The following is a 19,181-nucleotide window of genomic DNA, read 5'->3' as shown; positions in this document are numbered from 1 at the left end:
TGGAAGACCAAATATAAGAAATCTCAATGCACAAGGCAAAAATACAGAGAAGGAAATCAAGAGTAAAAGATAGCTATGGAGGAAAAATCTAGGCAACCCACCTTGTTTTTTTTAAAACGACTGGCACCTGAGCTAACATCTGTTGCCAATCTTTTTTTTTCTTCTTCCCCTTCCTCCCAAAGCCCCCCAGGACATAGTTGTATATTCTAGTTGTGACTGCCTCTGGTTGTGTTATGTGGGACACCGCCTCAGCATGGTCTGACAAACGATGCCATGTCCACACCCAGGATCCGAACTGGCGAAACCCTGTGCCGCTGAAGCAGAGTACACGAACTTGACCACTTGGCTACGGGGCCGGCCGCTGACCTTGTTAACAATAAGAGTTCCTGTAAGTGGAAAAGAGAGACAGAGAGGGAAAGAAAATAATACTAACAGAAGAAAAAAGACCAGAGTCTGTACATTAACCAACTATCTGGGACTGTGTAACCCAGGAGAGAATTAAGATCTCTTGAGAAGGAACATGCTAGGAAAATTCTATTAACAGTCTAGAATTAAAAATATTAAACTATTTCAGCAAAAACTATCAGTTGGGGGCAGGAGTGAGAGGAGAGAAGTAAAAGTTTCTAGAGGGAACGGTGAGGGGTCAGATGCAATATAGATGGTCCTGGCAGAAGAAGGAGCTAACATTTTGTTTTCAAATTATGAAGAGATTAAGTCTCTTATTATGAAAGAATAAGAAAGGTAACCCATAAAGAAAAAATTACAGTGGAACTTTCAAATTAAGAGAAAAATATGGCATAGCAACTTGATCAAACCAGAATTACGGAAAAGAAATGAGAAGAAAAAAATAAAATCAACAATAATTATAAAGCAAGACCAAATACATAAAATTCAAGAATATCAGTCATTAGTCTAAATGTGAAATGAACTGTCTCCTTAAAAGAGGAGACAGACCGGGTGAAAACACCCACCACAAAACCAGCCATATGCTATACGGAAGAAATAAAAGTAACAAAAGAGGGGCCAGCCAGTGGCGCAGCAGTTAAGTGCACATGTTCTGTTTTGGTGCCCCGGGGTTCGCCGGGGTCAGACACAACACCACTTGGCAAGCCATGCTGTGGTTGGCGTCCCACATATAAACTAGAGGAAGATGGGCACAGATGTTAGCTCAGGGCCTGTCTTTCCTGGCAAAAAGAGGAAGATTGGCAGCAGATGTTAGCTCAGGGCTAATCTTCCTCAAAAAAAAAAAAAAATTAACAAAAGAAATGTTGAGAACAAAAGTACAGGCTAAGAGATACCAGGCTAGCGCAAACACAGAGAGAGTAGGCAAGACATACTAGTATCTGCTAAGGTGGGATTTAAGGTAAAAGTGTGATCAGGGCACAATTTACAACCAAGATGTAACATTCATAAGCCTGCATATACAAATAATTACAGCAGACAAATATATAAAGCAAAGATTAGGAAAAATACAAGGTGAACTTGACAAAAGCACAATTCAAGTGGGAGACTTTAATAGCGTCTCTCAGAAATGGACACATTCAGTAAACACAATATGAACAAGAGTAGAGAAGGACTGAGTAATACAACCAATAACTTTGAATAGATAGAGAGAATCCTGAGTCAATACAATAAAGAAAAGTAAAGAAAATTTAAAATTTATCAGGGGCTGACCTGGTAGTGCAGTGGTTAAGTTCACCATGAACTCTGCTTTGTCAGCCTGGGTCACGGGTTTGGATCCAGGGTGTGGATCTACACACTGCTCACCAAGCCATGCTGTGGCAGTGTACCACATACAAAGTAGAGGAAGACTGGCACAGATGCCAGCTCAGTGACAATCTTCCTCAAGCCAAAAGAGGAAGATTGGCAACATACGTTAGCTCAGGGACAATCTTGCTCACCCTGCCCTCAAAACCCCTATCATATAACTGTTGTAAAGAAAATTTACACAAAATTTAAAAGAGATTTTTTACAGTTGCTGTTCTCAAGTCATAATCTGTTAAAACTACGGGGAAAAAGATAAAAAACAATTCCAGCATAACCCTTGGATCAAGGAGGTTAACAAAAGAAAACCACAAGTTATCTAGAAAGCAATGGAATGGAGACAAAAGAAAAATCTGTGTGGCACAGTGAAGGTTTCATAGACTCAGATGAGAATTTGGGTTTTACATATTTTCATTACTAAAGAACACTGAAGGAAATCCGGTTCCCACGAGGTTAAGAACTGAAGAAAATAACTCAATAGAAGGATAAATAAATTCAAAAGCTGGTTCTTCGAAACAAATTCCTCACAAGACCCATTCAGGAAAAAAGAGCAAACATAGAAAAGAAGGTATAATCACAGACACAGGAAACTACATGTATCAAGAGGGCCACAAACTTGAAAATCTGGAAGAAATGGATGATTTCCTAAATACTGTAAATTCTCAAAATGGAACCAAGAACTGGAAAACCTGACTAGAATACCACTGAACAGCTGAATAAAGATCTACCAATGAAAAAGGGACCACTACTGGACAGAATTAGAGCCGAATTCCACCCAACCCGGAAGAGGCAACACCAGCATCTCTTAAGCTACTACAGAAAAGGGGAAAGCACCCTAATGTATTCTATGAAGACTGCACAACTTTAATAACAAACCCAGATGGAGACCTAGGAAAGAAAGCAAACTAGCTAACTGTAGGTCGTTCTCACTCATGAATATTTAAATGCAAAAATTCTCAATGAAATGTTTGCCAGCAATTAGATTCCAGTAATGTACCAAAACCATCTATCGATACAAGACGTTACAACACATTAAAGGAGAAAACTGTCACAAATAGATGCTGAGGATCCACATAAAATTCGGCAACCAACTCTACTAAAAACCCTAAGTAAGGAAACTGCTTAAATATAATTCAGGGTATTTCCAAAAACCAATGATAAGTGTCTCTAAACAATGGAATGCTAAATCTATTTAAATTACAATCACTAATTAGGCAGGAATGCCCACTACTGCTGTAATTATTTTAAAACATGAAAAATTCTGAACATATACAAAAGCAGAACAAAACCTGCATGTACCACCCATCATCCAGCTTCAGTAATTATCAACTCAATGCCAACACTGTTTCAGATATCCCTTCAGCCTGTCCCTGTCCCTGAGTGTAAATGCTAGGTAACATTTCTAAAAATAAGGACTCTTAAAAATGACAAGCCATTTTTGTAAGGAAAATTAACAAGCGTTCTTTCGTACAATGAACTATGCAATCAGAATTCCTACTTCTCTAACTGTCTTTCTGTTGTTCATTTGCAGCAGGACCACCTTCAACTCGAGCACCCTGAGAGTGCTCACCCCTTACACTCTTCAGGACTGAGGGCGTTCCATGGAAGAAACGGGGGCCTTTCACTCCTCCTGTCCATTTCCTCCCACTTAAGATCTATCTTGACGCACACGTACGGGAAAACGGAGTAACACTATTAATGGAACAGGCTGTGAATTCTTCAAAGACATTTATTGCAACTTTTCATAAATTTTACCAAGTTTCTCGCCACATCCTATTTCTCTCACATTCAGTTTTTTTCTGAAATATAACTCAGATCCACTATGATTTTCTAACAACTTAAGTTTACTGAGTGTTGTAAAACGGAAGTTCAAAGAGGAATGAACTTCTGAAGTGCCTGGTTTTCAGCGAGAAAGCCTTGATCCAGAAACACAGACAGCCAAGCGCTGTGACTAATTTAACCCTCAGATGCAGCCCAATTGGATCCCCTACCTCAGAAATGTGGTCAAATGAAAATTTTATTCTTTCAGGTTGTGCTCACTCTAGATGCCAAAATTTGTTTAAAAGGTGTTTCTCCTGGACCCATGGCTTCCTTCTTCCACAGAGCAATACTCCCAGCCCAATTCACATAGGAGAAACCAACTTTTTCCAAAGCAAAAACAGATGAAGAATAGACAGATAAACTGGATTCTTGGCAATATAAACTTGTTTGGCTGGTGGCATTTATATTAGAGAACTACCCATAACTACCATTCACTGACATGTTATTCTTGTATTTACATACATTATCCCAAGCCACAAAATGACCCTGCAATGTAGCACCCAAAGGTTCCCAATCCCTCATCCAGAGCCCTGGGATGTTTTGGCAATCATTCTTTGGATTTGAGAAAGGTACATGTACAGTATACCACATAACGCCGCCAATGGCACCTGGGGCAGCACTCCACAATCAAATGCACTTTCTCTAATGACACGTATGCACAAAGGAGGGTACATACAGATTATATATAAATGGGCTTCACCCCAATTCTCCGGCCAAATGAGTTTTGGTGTCCCCTTCTCTCTGGGAAAAAAACATCTTTTCCTTCTTCAGCAGTTTCTGTCTTTGGAGTGGGGCAAAAAAGGGAACCTGAATCACATTTATGAATAATGATAAAGGGAGGTCCCCCCATCCTCTCCCCTTTTCCCTAGGTTGCCATGCTGGTTCTAGAGCAGTCAGAATGCAAATCTGATTGAGAAGCCCTTGTTCTTCACACTGGGCTGCAGTGCTGGGTGAGAGATCAAGGTGGAAAATGGAAAAAAAAAATCAGGATAAGCTTTATGACCGACATCACTGCCAAGACGATAGAGCAGCACACACTACGAGTCAGGATGCTGGGTGGTGCAAAAAAAGTCTGAAGGGGAGCTACCAAAAACGAAAATAAGGACCCTCAAATTACAACCACCAAGAAACGCTTTCAAGACCCCTACATACCATTCTTTGTCTCTCCTTACAAAGGCAAGGCTGCTTTGCAACATTTATCTTGAGGCATCACAATGATTTGAGTCTACAAGAAACATTTGATAGCCTGCTATGTGCTTGTCACTGCACTGGGCAAAGGGTAAGGGTGACGAGATTCAGACACCCCTCCCCCGACAGGACTAAGGGTCTAGTGCACGACTACCACACAGCACGATCAAGGCTGACATCAGGCCAACACCTAAACTAGGCGAGTCGTGTACAGAACCGGGACCAGCAAGCGAAAGGCGGAGGGAAGGGGAAGTAACCGCGTTCCAGACGGAAGGAACGGTTGGGACCAAGGCCAAAAGCAGAAAGACCACAGCAGGCTGCACGGCAAGCTCATTGCGGTTTGGTCACGTGTCTTCTTGTGGGGAGGACAGACCAGGCCGGGTGGGACTGACGACAAAGGCCTGGCGGGTCCCGCGGCCGCGTGAGAACCGAGGCTGTGCTGAGCGCACCGGCAGCCGCAGGGCCGCGTCCTCACCTCCGGCCTTCAGGGCACCGGCGGGTCCTCCGCGGCTCCAGCCCTCCCATCTGGCCCTGCACGGGGCAGGGGCCGCGTCCCCGCCCGGCTCCATCCGCGGCCGGGCAGGGCCTGGGGAGCTAGCGCAGCGGCAGGACTGCTCGAGGCTTACTCTCTGCCAGGAGCTGGCGGGGAGAAAGGGCCCATGTCAGGGCAACAACACGATGGCCGCACGACGAAAACGCGCCCGACGGACGGGCCGCCACCCGCACTTTCCCTCCCCGACCACGACTGCCACCGCACGGCGGGCGCCCGAGGCCCATTATTGAGACAGCTCCACGTAATGCCCACGGGGTGGGCAGGGGCCACTCGAGTTCCCCCGAGACACGCCCCGCCGCCTCGCCCGCGCCAAAGCTCCCGGGGAGCGGGGACTCGAGGAGGGCTTGGGACCCCCGGCCGAGGAGGGTCGGGGTGGGCGGGGAAGATCGGAGAGCGCAAAGAGAGCGGGGAGACCCGGGGAAGGCCTGGGAGGGCCGAAGAGGGGCGGGTTGAGCGCGGCAGGGACAGAGCCCAAGGGGGGATCGAGGAAGGCGGGAAGAGCGGGGGAGAACCGGGGATGAGTCGCGGAGAGCCGGAAAGAACCGGGAAAGGGTCGGAGAGAGCAGGAGAGAACCGGGGAGGGGTCGGGGAGAGCGGGGGAGAACCGGGGAGGGATCGCGGAGAGCCGGAGAGAATAGGGAAAGGGTAGGGGGGAGCCGGGGAGGGGTCGGGAAAAGCAGGAGAGAAGCGGGGAGGGGTCGGGGAGAGCGCGGGAGAAGCGGGGAGGGGTTGCGGAGAGCCGGAAAGAACCGGGAAAGGGTCGGGGAGAGCCGGGGAGGGGTCGGGGAGAGCAGGAGAGAACCGAGGAGGGGTAGGGGAGAGGGGGAGAACCGGGGAGGGGTCGGGCAAACGGGGGAGAACCGGGGAGGGGTCGGGGAGAGCGGGGGAGAGCCGGGGAGGGGTCGGGCAAACGGGGGAGAACCGGGGAGGGGTCGGGGAGAGCCGGGGAGGGGTCGGGCAAGCGGGAGAGAACCGGGGAGGGGTCGGGGAGAGCGGGGGAGAGCCGGGGAGGGGTCGGGCAAGCGGGAGAGAACCGGGGAGGGGTCGGGCAAGCGGGAGAGAACCGGGGAGGGGTCGGGGAGAGCGGGGGAGAGCCGGGGACGGGTCGGGGGGAGCAGGGGAGGGTTGGGGAGAGCGCAGGGGGCCGAGAAAGGCCGGGGATCCCGGCCGGCCGCCCCTCCCCCACCCTGCCGCCCCACCCCGTCCGCACGTCCCCGGAGCTGAGGGCCCACTGCCCCGAGTGGGCCCCCTACCCCTTCTGCGTCGGCCCACAGCTCGCGCCCCGCGCCGGCGGGTACCCACGGCGAGACACTCACCGCCTACGAGCCGAAGAACCAGACCCGACCGACCGCGCCGCGGACCCGCCCAGCGCCCGCCACCCGCTCGCGCCCCGCCCCGCCCCACGCGCGGATAGCGTCATCACGTCGCCCCGCCCCCTCGCCAACTCTTTCCTTGCCCCGGCGCGACCTGGCTTTCCTCCCCTCCCCAACCCGCCGGCTTGCGAGTGCGCAGGCGCAGGCTCGTCCGCGTTTTCCGCCTCTGCGCAGGCGCCGCGCCCCTCCCACGGCGGTTGGCCATATAGAGGCTGGGGGTGGGGGGGGGAGGTCAAGCGTAGCCTCTTCTCCTTTACCAAGATGGCGGCTTGCCCCTGTTTGGCCACAGTTCCTACCTTATGAGCTTGGTTTCCTTACGCTGATAAGAGTGTAACAGGTAATCTGAGTCTTCGCCTTGTGGGTAACTAGAGTGGGGGAAGGGCGTTTCTGTAGAAGGAACTAAGTGATTGCTGAGGAGAAGAGGCGGGCGGGGGGGGCAGCTGGCGGTAAGCGTGCGGGGCGACCGCGGGGAGGGGGAGCCTTGGCCTCCGGTCGCCTCCTCCAGGAAGATGGCGGCAGCACCGAGCAGGGAGCGGCGGAGCAGGGCTGGGGAGGGGACGGCGAGCGGCCGGGCGGGGTTGCTCTAGCCCGGGCTGCGGTCATCTCGGTGGTTGGGGGCCTCGCTCGATTGGCTGCCGTGGGTCACGTGGGCCGGCAGGCCCGTGCACGAACCATAGAGTTGGGCGCCCGTCCCCGGGGACGTGGCCTTCGTGCGCCTGGGGCCGGGGCCTGTGTCCGAGGGAGGGCGGGGCGGTGCGGCCCCTCGTGGTCGCGCGGTGAGATCTGGGGGCGCCCACGGCCCACCGCGGCGACGTGGCTTCGCACCGGAGGGCGACGGGCCCGGCGGGGCCTGAGCGGGGCGGGTGCGGGGTGTCCCGCCGGGCGGCCTGCAGGCCGGGCCGCGGTCCGCTACCCGCTGCGGGCCTGGTTAACCCCGACTGAGAGCAAACGCGGGAGTGACAGCATGGTGGTGTTTCTGACCCCGGAGCGCGTTGAGAGGGCGTTTTGTGAAAAGCGGCTAGGTCCTTGGGGCCAGCCACCAGATGTTCTCTCCCGTCCGACCTAGAGCAGGAGAGGGTCGGACTTTAGATGGGGTTTGGGTAGAATACCATGTAAAACCGAAAAAAAGGGGACCTAGGTATTGTTTATTAAACTGCTTACGGTCAAGTGAAGCATCCAAGAAATATAGATGAGTCCGAGTTTTCAGTAACAAGGGTGATTTGCCCTTTAGTTTTGGGTTTGTTCTGTATTCTCAGTTTCATAGCTCCCGTAAGCCGTCAGGCAATGACTTCACGTGTATTTGGTGTCTACTTAGGGACAGTCGGTCACTTTCTTGGCGGGTAACTTTCCTAAGGCTCTGTTAAGATAGGGTGTGTCACAATTAGGATTTGTTTGAGGCAGCTGGTAGTGCTGTACTACGAAGTAAACTGAATGTTTGTTTATGGAAGCAAAGCTGGGATAATGAAACATTGGATGAAACATAGTTCTTTGGTTTATATTTTGATTATTTGGGGACACTGAGTACTCCAAAGCTACATTCATTAAGTCTGTTTAATATTGGGATGCTTGGAAGCAGTATATTAAGTAGTTGAGAAGGTGTTAGGTAAAGAACGGCTTCCATCATTTGAATTCCCAGTTCTCTGGATCTGAAACATCAACCATCAACTTATCATGAAAGTTTTAGATTTGGGGAAAACTGAGCATACCCTGTCAAGTCTTGAGAGACAACATTTGAAAGCCAATTAAGTAATTTACAACAAGGATTAAATTTTCCTGTAACTGCCATTAGTTCCACCGTGTGCCAAGCACTGTTTGGGTGCCGGCCTCATCTTCTCTAATGAAGTTAACATCACCTGGGTAAATGTTCAGTGCATATGAGGAGAGACTTCCAAGATGCAGTCGGCCCACCTTCTTCGGCACCTCCAGGCGCAGCTGGATCCCTGTCACAGTGCCCTCTCCCATGGGCCAAACTGACTTCTCCGCGGCCTGATGGAAGAAGTTCTTCTTGAATCATCAAGATTTTTTTTCTTTGCTTTTGTTATTTGGGGCTTCTGGTTGTCTGACTTTGGCCTCATGACTTCACTTCTTTGACAGTGCAATTCACAAAACATTTATCGGAAATTGCTCTGTGCCAGACACTGTTAAGGGTTCTGGGGGTGCAAAGGTAAAGAGCATATAGATTTTTTTCCTTTTCCTCTAGCAGCTTATGGTCTAGTGGGGGGACTCACTTGTAAAAGAATAATTAGATTACAGTGTTTTAAGGGCAGTAATGGAAATATGTCCAAAGTATGGAGATAGGAAAGAGGAGGTGGTAATTGCCTAGTGGAAAGTCTTCACAAAGAATGTGGTTCTTGAACTGGGGTTTAGAGGATGAGTAAGAATGTTTCCAGGTGGAGTTGGCAGGATAGGGTGTTCTAGTCAGGAAGACTAGCTTGTTCAAAGGGAACACGTGACAGCTATAGCTGCTGGCATATACGGGCAAGAAGTTGAGAATTTGGTACACAGCTGACATCCCAAATGATGGAGGGCTTGGCTGAGAACCTGTTGTGAAGGACTTCCTGCCCTTCAGTCAGTCCTATCTAAGACACTCTGACTTGGATGGGATTTCAAGTGATTGCTCTCTCATTGAGTAATGACTTGTGATCTTTAGTCACAAGTGGGTCAGATAATTCTTCATTAACACTTCCCAACTGAAACTTATTTACCAAAAGGTCTTGAGCAGCAAACACGCTTTTTGAAGTACCACATGATATGTATATTTGGTACGGCCCCTTCAGCATCCATCCATCCATCCCACAGGGCTAGTGGTTATAGGAAGCCTTTTCCTTTTCTATTAAGAAATAACCAAGCTCCTGGAGCTGAGGGCATACAATGGAGAAAAGAAAGTCTTTTCAACAAATGGTGCTGGGAAACCTGGAAAGCCACATGTAAAAGAATGAAAATTGACCATTCTTTTTCACCATTCACTAAAATAAACTCAAAATGGATCAAAGACCTAAAGGTAAGACCAGAAACCATAAAACTTTTAGAAGAAAATGTAGGCAGTATACTCTTTGACATCAGTATTAAAAGGACCTTTTCGGACACCATGTCTCCTCAGACAAGGGAAACAATAGAAAGAATAAACAAATGGGACTTCATCAGACTAAAGAGCTTCTTCAAGGCAAAGGAAAACAGTATTGAACCAAAAAAACAACCCACTAACTGGGAAAAAATATTTGCAAGTCATACATCCGACAAAGGGTTAATATCTGTAATATATAAAGAACTCACACAACTCAACAACAAAAAATCAAACAACCTGATCAAAAAATGGGCAGGGGACATGAACAGACATTTCTCCAAAGAAGATATATGGATGGCCAATAGGCACGTGAAAAGATGTTCATCATCGCTGTGCATCAGGGAAATGCAAATCAAAACTACACTGAGATAGCACCTTACACCCATTAGAATGACAAAAATAACCAAAACAAATAGTAACAAACATTGGAGAGGTTGTGGAGAAAAAGGAACCCTCATACACTGTTGGTGGGAATGCAAACTCGTGCAGCCGCTATGGAAAACAGTATGTAGATTCCTCAAAAAATCAAAAATAGAACTACCATACGATCCAGCTATCCCACTACTGGGTGTCTATCCAAAGAGCTTGAAATCAGCAATTCCAAAAGTCCCGTGCACCCCAATGTTCACTGCAGCATTATTTACAATAGCCAAGACGTAGAAACAACCTAAGTGCCCATCAACTGATGATTGGATAAAGAAGAGGTGGTATATATGTACAGAGGAATACTTCTCAGCTGTAAAAAATAACAAAATCGTCCCATTTGCAACAACATGGATGGACCTTGAGGGAATTATGTTAAGTGAAGTAAGCCAGATGGAGAAGGACAATCTCTGTATGACTCCACTCGTATGAGGAATTTAAAAAATGCATACAAAGAGCAGATTAGTGGCTACCTGGGGAAAGGTGGGGTGGGGGGTGGGCACAAAGGGTGAAGGGGTGCACCTACAACACAACTGACAGACAATAATGTACAACTGAAATTTCACAAGATTGTAACCTATCATTAACTCAATAAAAATTTAAAAAAAAAAAACAAAGAAATAACCAAGCTCCTGGAAGAAACATAGTACACAGCTGAATTCTCATTTGCCAAATTATGGCAGCAAAAAGTCTAAGATGTGTGTTTAAAAGTTTTTGACCAAATAGAAAAGCAATCAGAGACCCTTAATGTATCAGAATGCCTTTTCCCTTAAATTATAACAGCACTACAGCATTCAACATTTGAAAACCAAGAAAAGTACTAACCTCTTTTCACATACATAACATTTAAAAAATTGATTATACAGTTTGTTTTGGGGTAAAGCAAGATTTTTTTTTTTGTATTTCTAAAATCAGAAACATTTTGGAAGTGATATCCCTAGGAAGCTGTTGTTCACCAGGCACGCTAAAGTTCCTCGAATGTGGTTAAGGATGAGCTAGATATGTTCCAGATGGATCTGGGCATCCTGTCACATTAGTTATCTTATTGATGCTTGCTGTTAATTTGGGAACAATACATTGAACCTGCATACTTTCCCTTAATCCTTTTTATTGGCCTGCATATGAATTTTAAAGTTAAAATTTTCATTTCAAGTCAAAGTTATATCTTTATGTAGTTTACAAAAGATCAAATAAATCTAGAAAGGCTCATAAGGAAAAACTATGGATTTTCTTCTCCCAGTCACGTTTCCTCCCCTGCAGAACACCCACATTTTCCTCTTCGCTGATTCCTGTGGTCTTTCCCTCTAACTCTAAACACATATGTGCTTGACTCGCTCACATATTGCTCTTCTCTCGCCTCTCTCACACTTTGCCTCTTCACCTGACCCTGAGAGTAGATGTGAAGTTTCTAGCTTTCTTTTAGCCTCTGCCTTCTCTTTGCAGACAAGTGCGTGGCTGCCCAGAGCAGGTGCATCTTTCATTCGGCTAGTTCAGTATTTAGTCTTTATACTGTGACTGCGTACTACCATTCACAGCTAGGCCAAATGGTGTGATGGGATTACATTTTCTTTCCTGGATGAGTTTTTGTTTTCCCTGAAGTTCTTATGAGTCTTGTTTTTGTTTCTTTGCTTAGTTTTCTATGTATTTGTCACTAAAATTCAACCCCAAATTCGCTAGTTGTCTAGATCTCTCTTCAAGAAATTCAGTCCTTTTCATCTGATGAAGTTCATTATTTATTAATCTCATCTTGAATAAATCTCTCCCAGGCCTCCAACCTGCTGGAATCTCCCTGCAGATCTCACCTCCCCTTTTGTGTTGGGTCCTCGGTTTCCTGGAACCTATATCTTTCTCTTTCTTGATTTTTAAAAAATTTTAACTCATTTTAATGGAGCACTTCTTCAAGAAGTTGTCTTGGAAAAGATGTGTGGGAGGTCAAGTTTTGAGAACCTGTGTGTCTGACAGTGTCTGGTTCTGCCCTCAATGAGAGTTTGGACACTGTTTTGCTACCCCATCTTCCACTGTTATTGTTGAAGTCTTCCGTCATTCGGATTCTTGAGCCTTTATATGTGACCATGTTTTTCTTCTTTGAAGCTTGAAGGATTTTCTCTCTGTGAAATTCAAAACAGCTAGTACAGTGATGTCCCTTGGAGTCTGTTTTCATCTACCGTCTTGCCTACACTTTGGGCCCCTTTATTTGGAAACTCTTATTCTTCAACTTTGGGCATTTTTCTTAATTTATTGCTTTGATTTCTTCCCATTCACTTTGTCTGTCTAGAATTCAACTATTGGACCTTCTGGATCGACACTCTGATTTTCTTATATTTTCCATTTTCTTTCTGGAAGACATTCTCAACTTTATCTTCTAGCCTTTCTATTGAGTTTTTCTCATTTTATTTACAGGAACTTTCTCTTGTTCTCTCTATTCCTATTTTATAACCTGTTTTTGTTTCATGGATATAGTATCTCCTCTTATCTGAGGACATTAGTGAGTTTTAAAGTTTTCTTTTCCCTGAAGTCACTGTTTGCTTCAGACTGCTTTTTGGTTTTTTCTTTGGGGGTTTTGGCTTTCATGTCAGAGCCTTTTCTGGGCTAGCTGGTGATGTTTGTGTGCCTGCTCGTATGTCAGAGGGCTTCTGAGCCTGTGGTTGGGGCTTGCTGACTGTGACATTCACATCAGAGGCAGCTGGCTGGGCCATTTCCTTACAGCATCCTGTCAGCTTCTTTGGGTCTCTTTGGATTCTCCAGAAAAATACCTTCCAGCTTCTTGTCTGGCTGCCTGTGTTCAGGGGGCCAAGTGAGGAGAGAAGGCTACAGTCTTAGCAGTAACTGTGAAAGAACGAACGTCCCATCTTCAGAATGGTTTCCTCCCCTCTACTGTAACTCGTCTTCACCGTCCAAAGATTGCTTCCCTTTCCAGAGGAGAAAAACCACAGCTTTTGGTCAGGGCATGAGAGGCAAAAAGGTCCTTTTTAAGAGTATTTTCTCATCACTTTTGCCTATGTGCCCTTTAGTGATGTTATTTTTAACTTACAACTCAGTTTTACTTAAGTTCATAGTTTCTTCTGTTCTTTGCTCCTCCTTTGTAGCCTAGCTGTGGATTTTGCTTTGTCTTAAATGTATGCTGGAACACCCTGGTAGAGAAGGGGACAGAGATTGCCAATAGGTTGGTCTCCACAGTTAAGAAATTCAAATGGCCAGTAAGCAAAGCCAGATTTTGGTTTCACTGATAATCAAAGAATTGACATTAAGATCATATTTCCCCTACAGATTGGGAAAAATAAACATGACAGTTTTAGTTATCGAGAGTGAGGGGGACGGGTATATGCGGATGTTCTGGAGTGTAAGGAGTTTCCTTAGGAGGGTAATTTTGCTTTGGCAACGCCTATGCATGCATCCCCTGTAATCATATAATTGTATTTCTAGGAATTTATCCTATGGAGGTACAGGCTCAAGTGAGCAGAGGATGTTCTTTTCTTTTTTTAAAAATTAAGCTTTTTACTTTATAGATTCACATGCAGCTGTAAGAGAGAACTCTTGTATGCTTTATCTGTTCCTCCAATCGTAAAATCTTAAAAACTTACCACAACCAAGATATTGACATTGATAGAGTCAAGATACAGAACATTTCTATCACCACAAGTATCCCTCATGGTGCCATTTTATAGATACACTCGCTTCCCTCCTGCCCCTACCTCCTTCTAATCCATTTTCCATTTTTATAATTTTGCCATTTCAATAATATTTTTTATGTATGGTATCATATACTATGTAACTTGCTGGGATTGGCCTTTTTTAAAAAATCTTGTATTGAGGTCATATTGGCTTTTGACACTGTAAATTTCAGGTGTACATTATTATATTTCAATTTCTTTATAGGTTGCATCCTGTTCACCAACAGTCTAGTTTTTATCCATCACCATACACATGTGCCCCTTACCCCTTTTGCCCTCTCCCCACCCCCGTCCCCTCTGGTAACCACTAATCTGTTCTCCTTATCTATGTGTTTGTTTACCTTCCACATTTGAGTGAAATCATACAGAATTTGTCTTTCTCTGTTTGACTTACTTCGCTTAGCATAATACCAGAGGATATTCTTTTCAGCAGTGTTTGTAATCACACACAAAAAGGCAACATCAGCAGGGGATTTATTAAGTCATGTCTACTCTATTCAACATGCTGTTGTTAAGAAACGAGGTAAATTTGTATGTAAAACGTGGAAAGACAGCCGTGATACATTTTAAAATGGAAATAAGTGTAGCAAGTGGTGAAACAGTGCATATAATGTGATCCTATTTTTATTTAAACTATGTATTAATATATCCAGAAAAAAAATCTTACGTAAAACAGTAATTTTGGGAATATTTCTTGGGGAAGAATCAAGGAACTGCCAGTGTTTACATTGCTTTGTTGTGGTTGTATTTTACAATATTTTAAAGCTAAAAGTCTCATTTCTTGGTAGACATTCACTGCAGCAAGCTTGCTGTAGTATTACCATATTCATGCTATCAGTATTAATAGAAGCAGTATTACTGTAGCCCCCACAGCCCCTGTCCATCCCATCTGAGGCTCTGCTGTGGGCAAAGGGTCCTCTCTGGAGGCTTAGATGTGCCTTGAGACCCCACCCTTGGGACAGCAGGCCTCATCTAGGGCAAGGAGAGGCAGGAAATTGCTGGTGCAAAAGCCAGTAGTTAGTTAGCAAGTGCCATTGAGCCGTCAGATGAATTCAAATAAGTGTTTTCTGAAAACCTCTCAGATGTGCCTTTTGTGTGCATGAATTGATATTCTTAGACGTTCCTGGAGGTGGACCTTGTGAGACATGCTGTAGTGCTTGTGTCTTAGGTGTAGACTGCTAGGCGTTGGTGCTTTCTACCAGACGGGACAAAGGGTTGAGATGATTATACAGATGAGGAAGGTAGTCCTCTGCTGGACTGGGAGTCAGGAGACCTGTACTTCAGTTTTGGATCTGTTCTTAATCAGTCTTGTGACCTGGGTGTTTCTTGACCTATAGGACTTTAGTTCCTTCCTTTTAAAAGATAAGGAAGCTGAGTCTCTGAGATTCCTCCACATACACACACACTCTGATAGCACAGAACCCTTGGTCAACTCAGTTTATCAGAAACTTAGTTTTCAAGTTTTGAAGGATGACACTTGGAGCTGGTAGTCACTCATATAGCATTCCATTTTGTCATCTGTTTCCAGGAAGTATGAGTGATACGAAAAACTTTGCCTGTTAGAGCTTTAGTCATTGCTTCCTACACCAGGCATCATGCTTTTTATTTCCAGCATTGGTTCACTCGGGCAATTTTGCTCCCTGGAGAACATCTGGTAATGTCTGGAGACGCTTTTGGTTATCATGACTTGGGGGTGGTCATCTAGTGGTTAGAGGCCAGAGATCCTCAACATCCTGCAGTGCCCGGGACGGCCCCACGACAGAGAATTGTCTTATCCCAAAAGTCAGCAGCGCTGAGGTGGAGAAGCCCTGCTTTACAGGGTCAGTCCTTGAAAAGGCTCTAGGACGTAGCTGTCACGGGTCCCATTTTCCAGCTGGAAGGGAGTAGACCCTGGAGGGGTGAAGCCACTGGCAGGAGTGGCTGAGTTACAGCTGTGTCACCTGCACCGTTGGAGTCCTCATGGCACAGATATTGAGGAGGGTGATGGTAACAGAAGATCCTCAGTGAGCCTACTCTGCCAGGCTCGGGTTAAGCACTCTGCATGTAAGCTCACGTAATCCTCACAGTGATACCAAAAGGTAGGTATTAATATCAGTTCCTTTTTACAGGACAGGAGACAGAGGCACAGAGAAGTCAAGATCTGTAATCATTTCTTCTTTATCTTGGTCTTCACTTTTAGAACTTCACACATGTAAACGTTTGGCCTAGCCAAGTTTACCTAGTGTTTCCTCTCAGTGTCTCTAGGTCTTCTCTAAAGCTTGGGGTCAAGAAGGTGATAGGATGTCCATACAGTCCTTTCTAGTCCAGGAGTGGGACCAACCAAGCCTTTGCAGCAAGATAGATGTTCTCCCCTGCGATAAAATTGTCCTGTGCCTCTTGGAATTTTCATTCTCTCTCATCAATTCAATCATCAGCATTTATTTTTCACAAAGTACATATCCATCAGTAGGTTTTAGGTAAGAAAGTGGACAAATCATGGTCCTAGTCCTGAAGCCATTCAGGGACTGTCTCTGCAGTAACCTGTGGATGGCTGCTGTCCCTCTATCGGTGGCCACCTTCAGGGATCGCTTTTCTACTCTAGACTCTTGCTGGACTAGTGTTTCCATCACCCTGTTGTGGCAACCCAGCTCCACTGCCTCTGGCTGCCTCTCTGACATCATCTTAATGCTCAGGTCTCGTGGAGTAAGTCCCCTCTTGGTTTTCCCTGCCCTCACCCCAATCTGGATGACAGGATAAGCCATTGATACACTTTTACTTGTTTTGGACCCCTATGGTACAGCAGAGTAACCTGATCATGGCAGGTGCCGTGTGTGTGTTTTGAGAGGATGAACAGATAGGACAGTGTTGATTTCTAAAAAGGGAATATTCTTTTAATAAGCATTTTTTTTTTTATGCTTTATCTCCCCAAACCCCCCCATACATAGTTGCATATCTTAGTTGCAGGTCCTTCTAGTTGTGGCATGTGGGACGCCGCCTCAAAGTGGCCTGATGAGTGGTGCCATGTCCGGCGCCCAGGATCCGAACTGGCGAAACCCCAGGCCACCACAGTGGAACGCACGAACTTAACCACTCGGCCACAGGGCCGGCCCCTAAAAAGGGAATATTCTTAATACTTGTCCTTTACTGACTTTTGGTGAGTTGCAATGAGCTGTTGGAATCCAGAGCAGCTTTCTCGGCTCTGAGGTAAAGATATGCTAGACATAGAAATAAGCTCATCTGAAGGCCTGGTCTCAATGTGTTCCTTTGGGTTCTTTAACCACTGTTGAATTTGTGGCGTCAATGAATTTCTTCCTAGAGCAACTTTGCCCAGAGGTTTGGGTGTGCTTGGATTAACAAACTATTGAGATCCTAAAGCATGCTGAGCATGTGGCTTCTATGCCGTAGTGGGGCACCGTATTCAGGGGCCTGCTGCTGCTCAGGCAGCCAAGTGTTCTTGTGTAAAGCTGTCTCCTTTTGCTTGTTTCTATACTGTCACCTTTATCAGCATGATTCCTTTGTCTAACCTAGCACCTCATTTTGGGGGCATGGTTTGAGCTGGGGACTGAATTTATGAAGCGGAGCAGTAGTTCTGGGCCTCGCTCTGCCAGTTGAGAGAGGACCCTGCAAGGCATTCCCACTGCTCGGCTCTCTCATTGACCGCTCGTGAGCAAGACGCCCTGTCTTCTCAGCCATGAGGTCAGTTATGGTACTTAAAGCTTCTAGACACAGTGCAGGCTGGACCAGCGCTACTTCTTGGTTTCTTTCTGAAGGGGTAAAATAACGTCAGCCAGATACATTCAGGATATATTGTTGTCTTTGCAGAAACTGCTGTGCCCTTCCACGGAAGTTGTGTGCTGTGAACTTGGTGGTGGTGCAGTGTGTTAGACCTGCATATCACTTGGCCTGGGCAGCTAGTCAGGTGAATGGGGACTAGGAGGAAGGGTGCTGTGACCCAGGACTCTCTGATTCTACTGAGGGGCAGGCACAGGAGGGCGTGGTGGCTGAGCTCCCCTGCCCCCTGGTTCTAAGTCATCCTGCAAACTTCTGGGCTTGTGTGGCTCTCTTCGTGTGTGGCTCCCTTCAGGGAGGGAAAGCAGTCTTCCCGCTGGTGCTGTGATAACAATTACCTGCATGGCAACCGATCCTAGCCTATTAGGAGATTTACGTCTCGAGGCTCTGGAGAGGGCTGTGCTCCTAAAGAGGTTGCCACAACAGATGGTCTTAAGGGAAATGGCGGAGCTCAAGAAAACGCTCTTATCCCCAAAAGGACCAGACCTCTTGGAACAAATAGAGGTCAGAGGGAAAGAGGAAACAATAGAAGTGTAGAGTTAGAGGAAATAATTTTTGAAAGGAGTTGTGTATTTGGCATTCTTTCCTGTTTTTGAAATTGGGGTTGAGGTTAGTGACTTGCTGAGGAATGGTTCTGCCCCTCAGGGCTCCCTCCTCAATATAACATGGATGGTTTCTGATTCCTTGTTATATAAAGTTGAAGACTTTTTACTCTCTAAGTCTTTTGCTTTAGAAATTTAAAAAAATACAAGAGAGGGACTGACCTGGTAGCGTAGTGTTTAAGTTTGCACGCTTCACTTTGGGAGCCTGGGGTTCATGGGTTTGGATCCTGGGTGTGGACCTACACATCACTCATCAAGCCATGCTGTGGTGGCGTCCCACATACAAAATAGAGGAAGATGGGCGTGGATGTTAGCTCAGGGCCAATCTTCCTCACAAAAAGAAAGAAAAGAGGAAAGAAGGGGCCTATGTGGTCTTTTCTGCCTTTCTGATGTACCATTTTGACAGTTATGAACTGTGTTACTTGATGGTGTCCTGTAACTTATAAACAGAACACCCTGGAGTGTGTCCGAGTGGGACTTGAAGTTCACTTTTACTTCACTTTGTGTTCTTCTTGTTTGTTTGTTTTTGCTGGAGGAAGATTGTCCCTGAGCTAACATTTGTGCCCACCTTCCTCTGTTTTGTATGAGGGATGCCACCACAGCATGGTTTGATAAGCAGTGTGTATGTTTGCACCTGGGATCCAAACTCGTGAACCGCAGGCTCCCGGAGTGAAGTCGAGTGTGCAAACTTAACCACTGTGCCACCAGGCCAGCCCCTCGCTTTGTGTTCTTTGTGTTCGAGATAGTGCCGTGACTCGTGTATGGACTATATTAGGTGATGAGAGATGTGGACTCCCAGCATTAGCTGGCTGCTGGGAACAAAATCAGATATGCTGCATTATCTGAACAGGTTTTATTTTATAACAAATGTATGTGCTGCTCGTCATTTCACTCTTATGTGATATGCTTTCTAATTTAATTAGTACTTAGCTCATTTATAAATACCTTTCAGGT

The 19,181-nt window shown here is 46.0% G+C and overlaps 2 protein-coding genes across 13 annotated transcripts in view; one reads left to right on the top strand and one right to left on the bottom strand.

The window, feature by feature from the left end:
* The window catches only part of SEPTIN2 (septin 2), a 35,434-nt gene extending 27,795 nt beyond the window's left edge, over positions 1–7,639 (bottom strand). The window contains exons 1-4 of one of the 11 annotated variants that reach the window (XM_070620278.1): positions 6,580–6,646; positions 5,249–5,412; positions 4,738–4,810; positions 4,262–4,366 (exon numbers count right to left, since the gene is read on the bottom strand). Coding sequence is in view for 3 of the 11 variants with exons in the window: in XM_070620277.1 (XP_070476378.1) it covers positions 4,738–4,740 (3 nt within the window). In the remaining 8 variants the exon portion in view is untranslated. Of the gene's footprint in view, positions 1–4,261; positions 4,367–4,737; positions 4,811–5,248; positions 5,633–6,579; positions 6,814–6,995 lie in introns of those variants that run through there. The other 10 variants (XM_070620277.1, XM_070620276.1, XM_070620275.1 and 7 more) reach the window with 10 other exon arrangements.
* The window catches only part of HDLBP (high density lipoprotein binding protein), a 75,752-nt gene continuing 63,312 nt past the window's right edge, over positions 6,742–19,181 (top strand). Inside the window, exon 1 of one of the 2 annotated variants that reach the window (XM_070620253.1) lies at positions 6,742–7,036. The gene's annotated coding sequence lies outside the window, so the exon portion shown is untranslated. The remainder of the gene's footprint in view (positions 7,037–19,181) is intronic. The other variant, XM_070620255.1, reaches the window with a different exon arrangement.

The sequence above is a fragment of the Equus przewalskii genome, chromosome 5 (assembly GCF_037783145.1).
Source record: "Equus przewalskii isolate Varuska chromosome 5, EquPr2, whole genome shotgun sequence".
Taxonomy (NCBI): domain Eukaryota; kingdom Metazoa; phylum Chordata; class Mammalia; order Perissodactyla; family Equidae; genus Equus; species Equus przewalskii.
The sequence above is the reverse complement of the archived record's forward strand: the minus strand, read 5'-3'. Positions and strand labels throughout refer to the sequence as shown.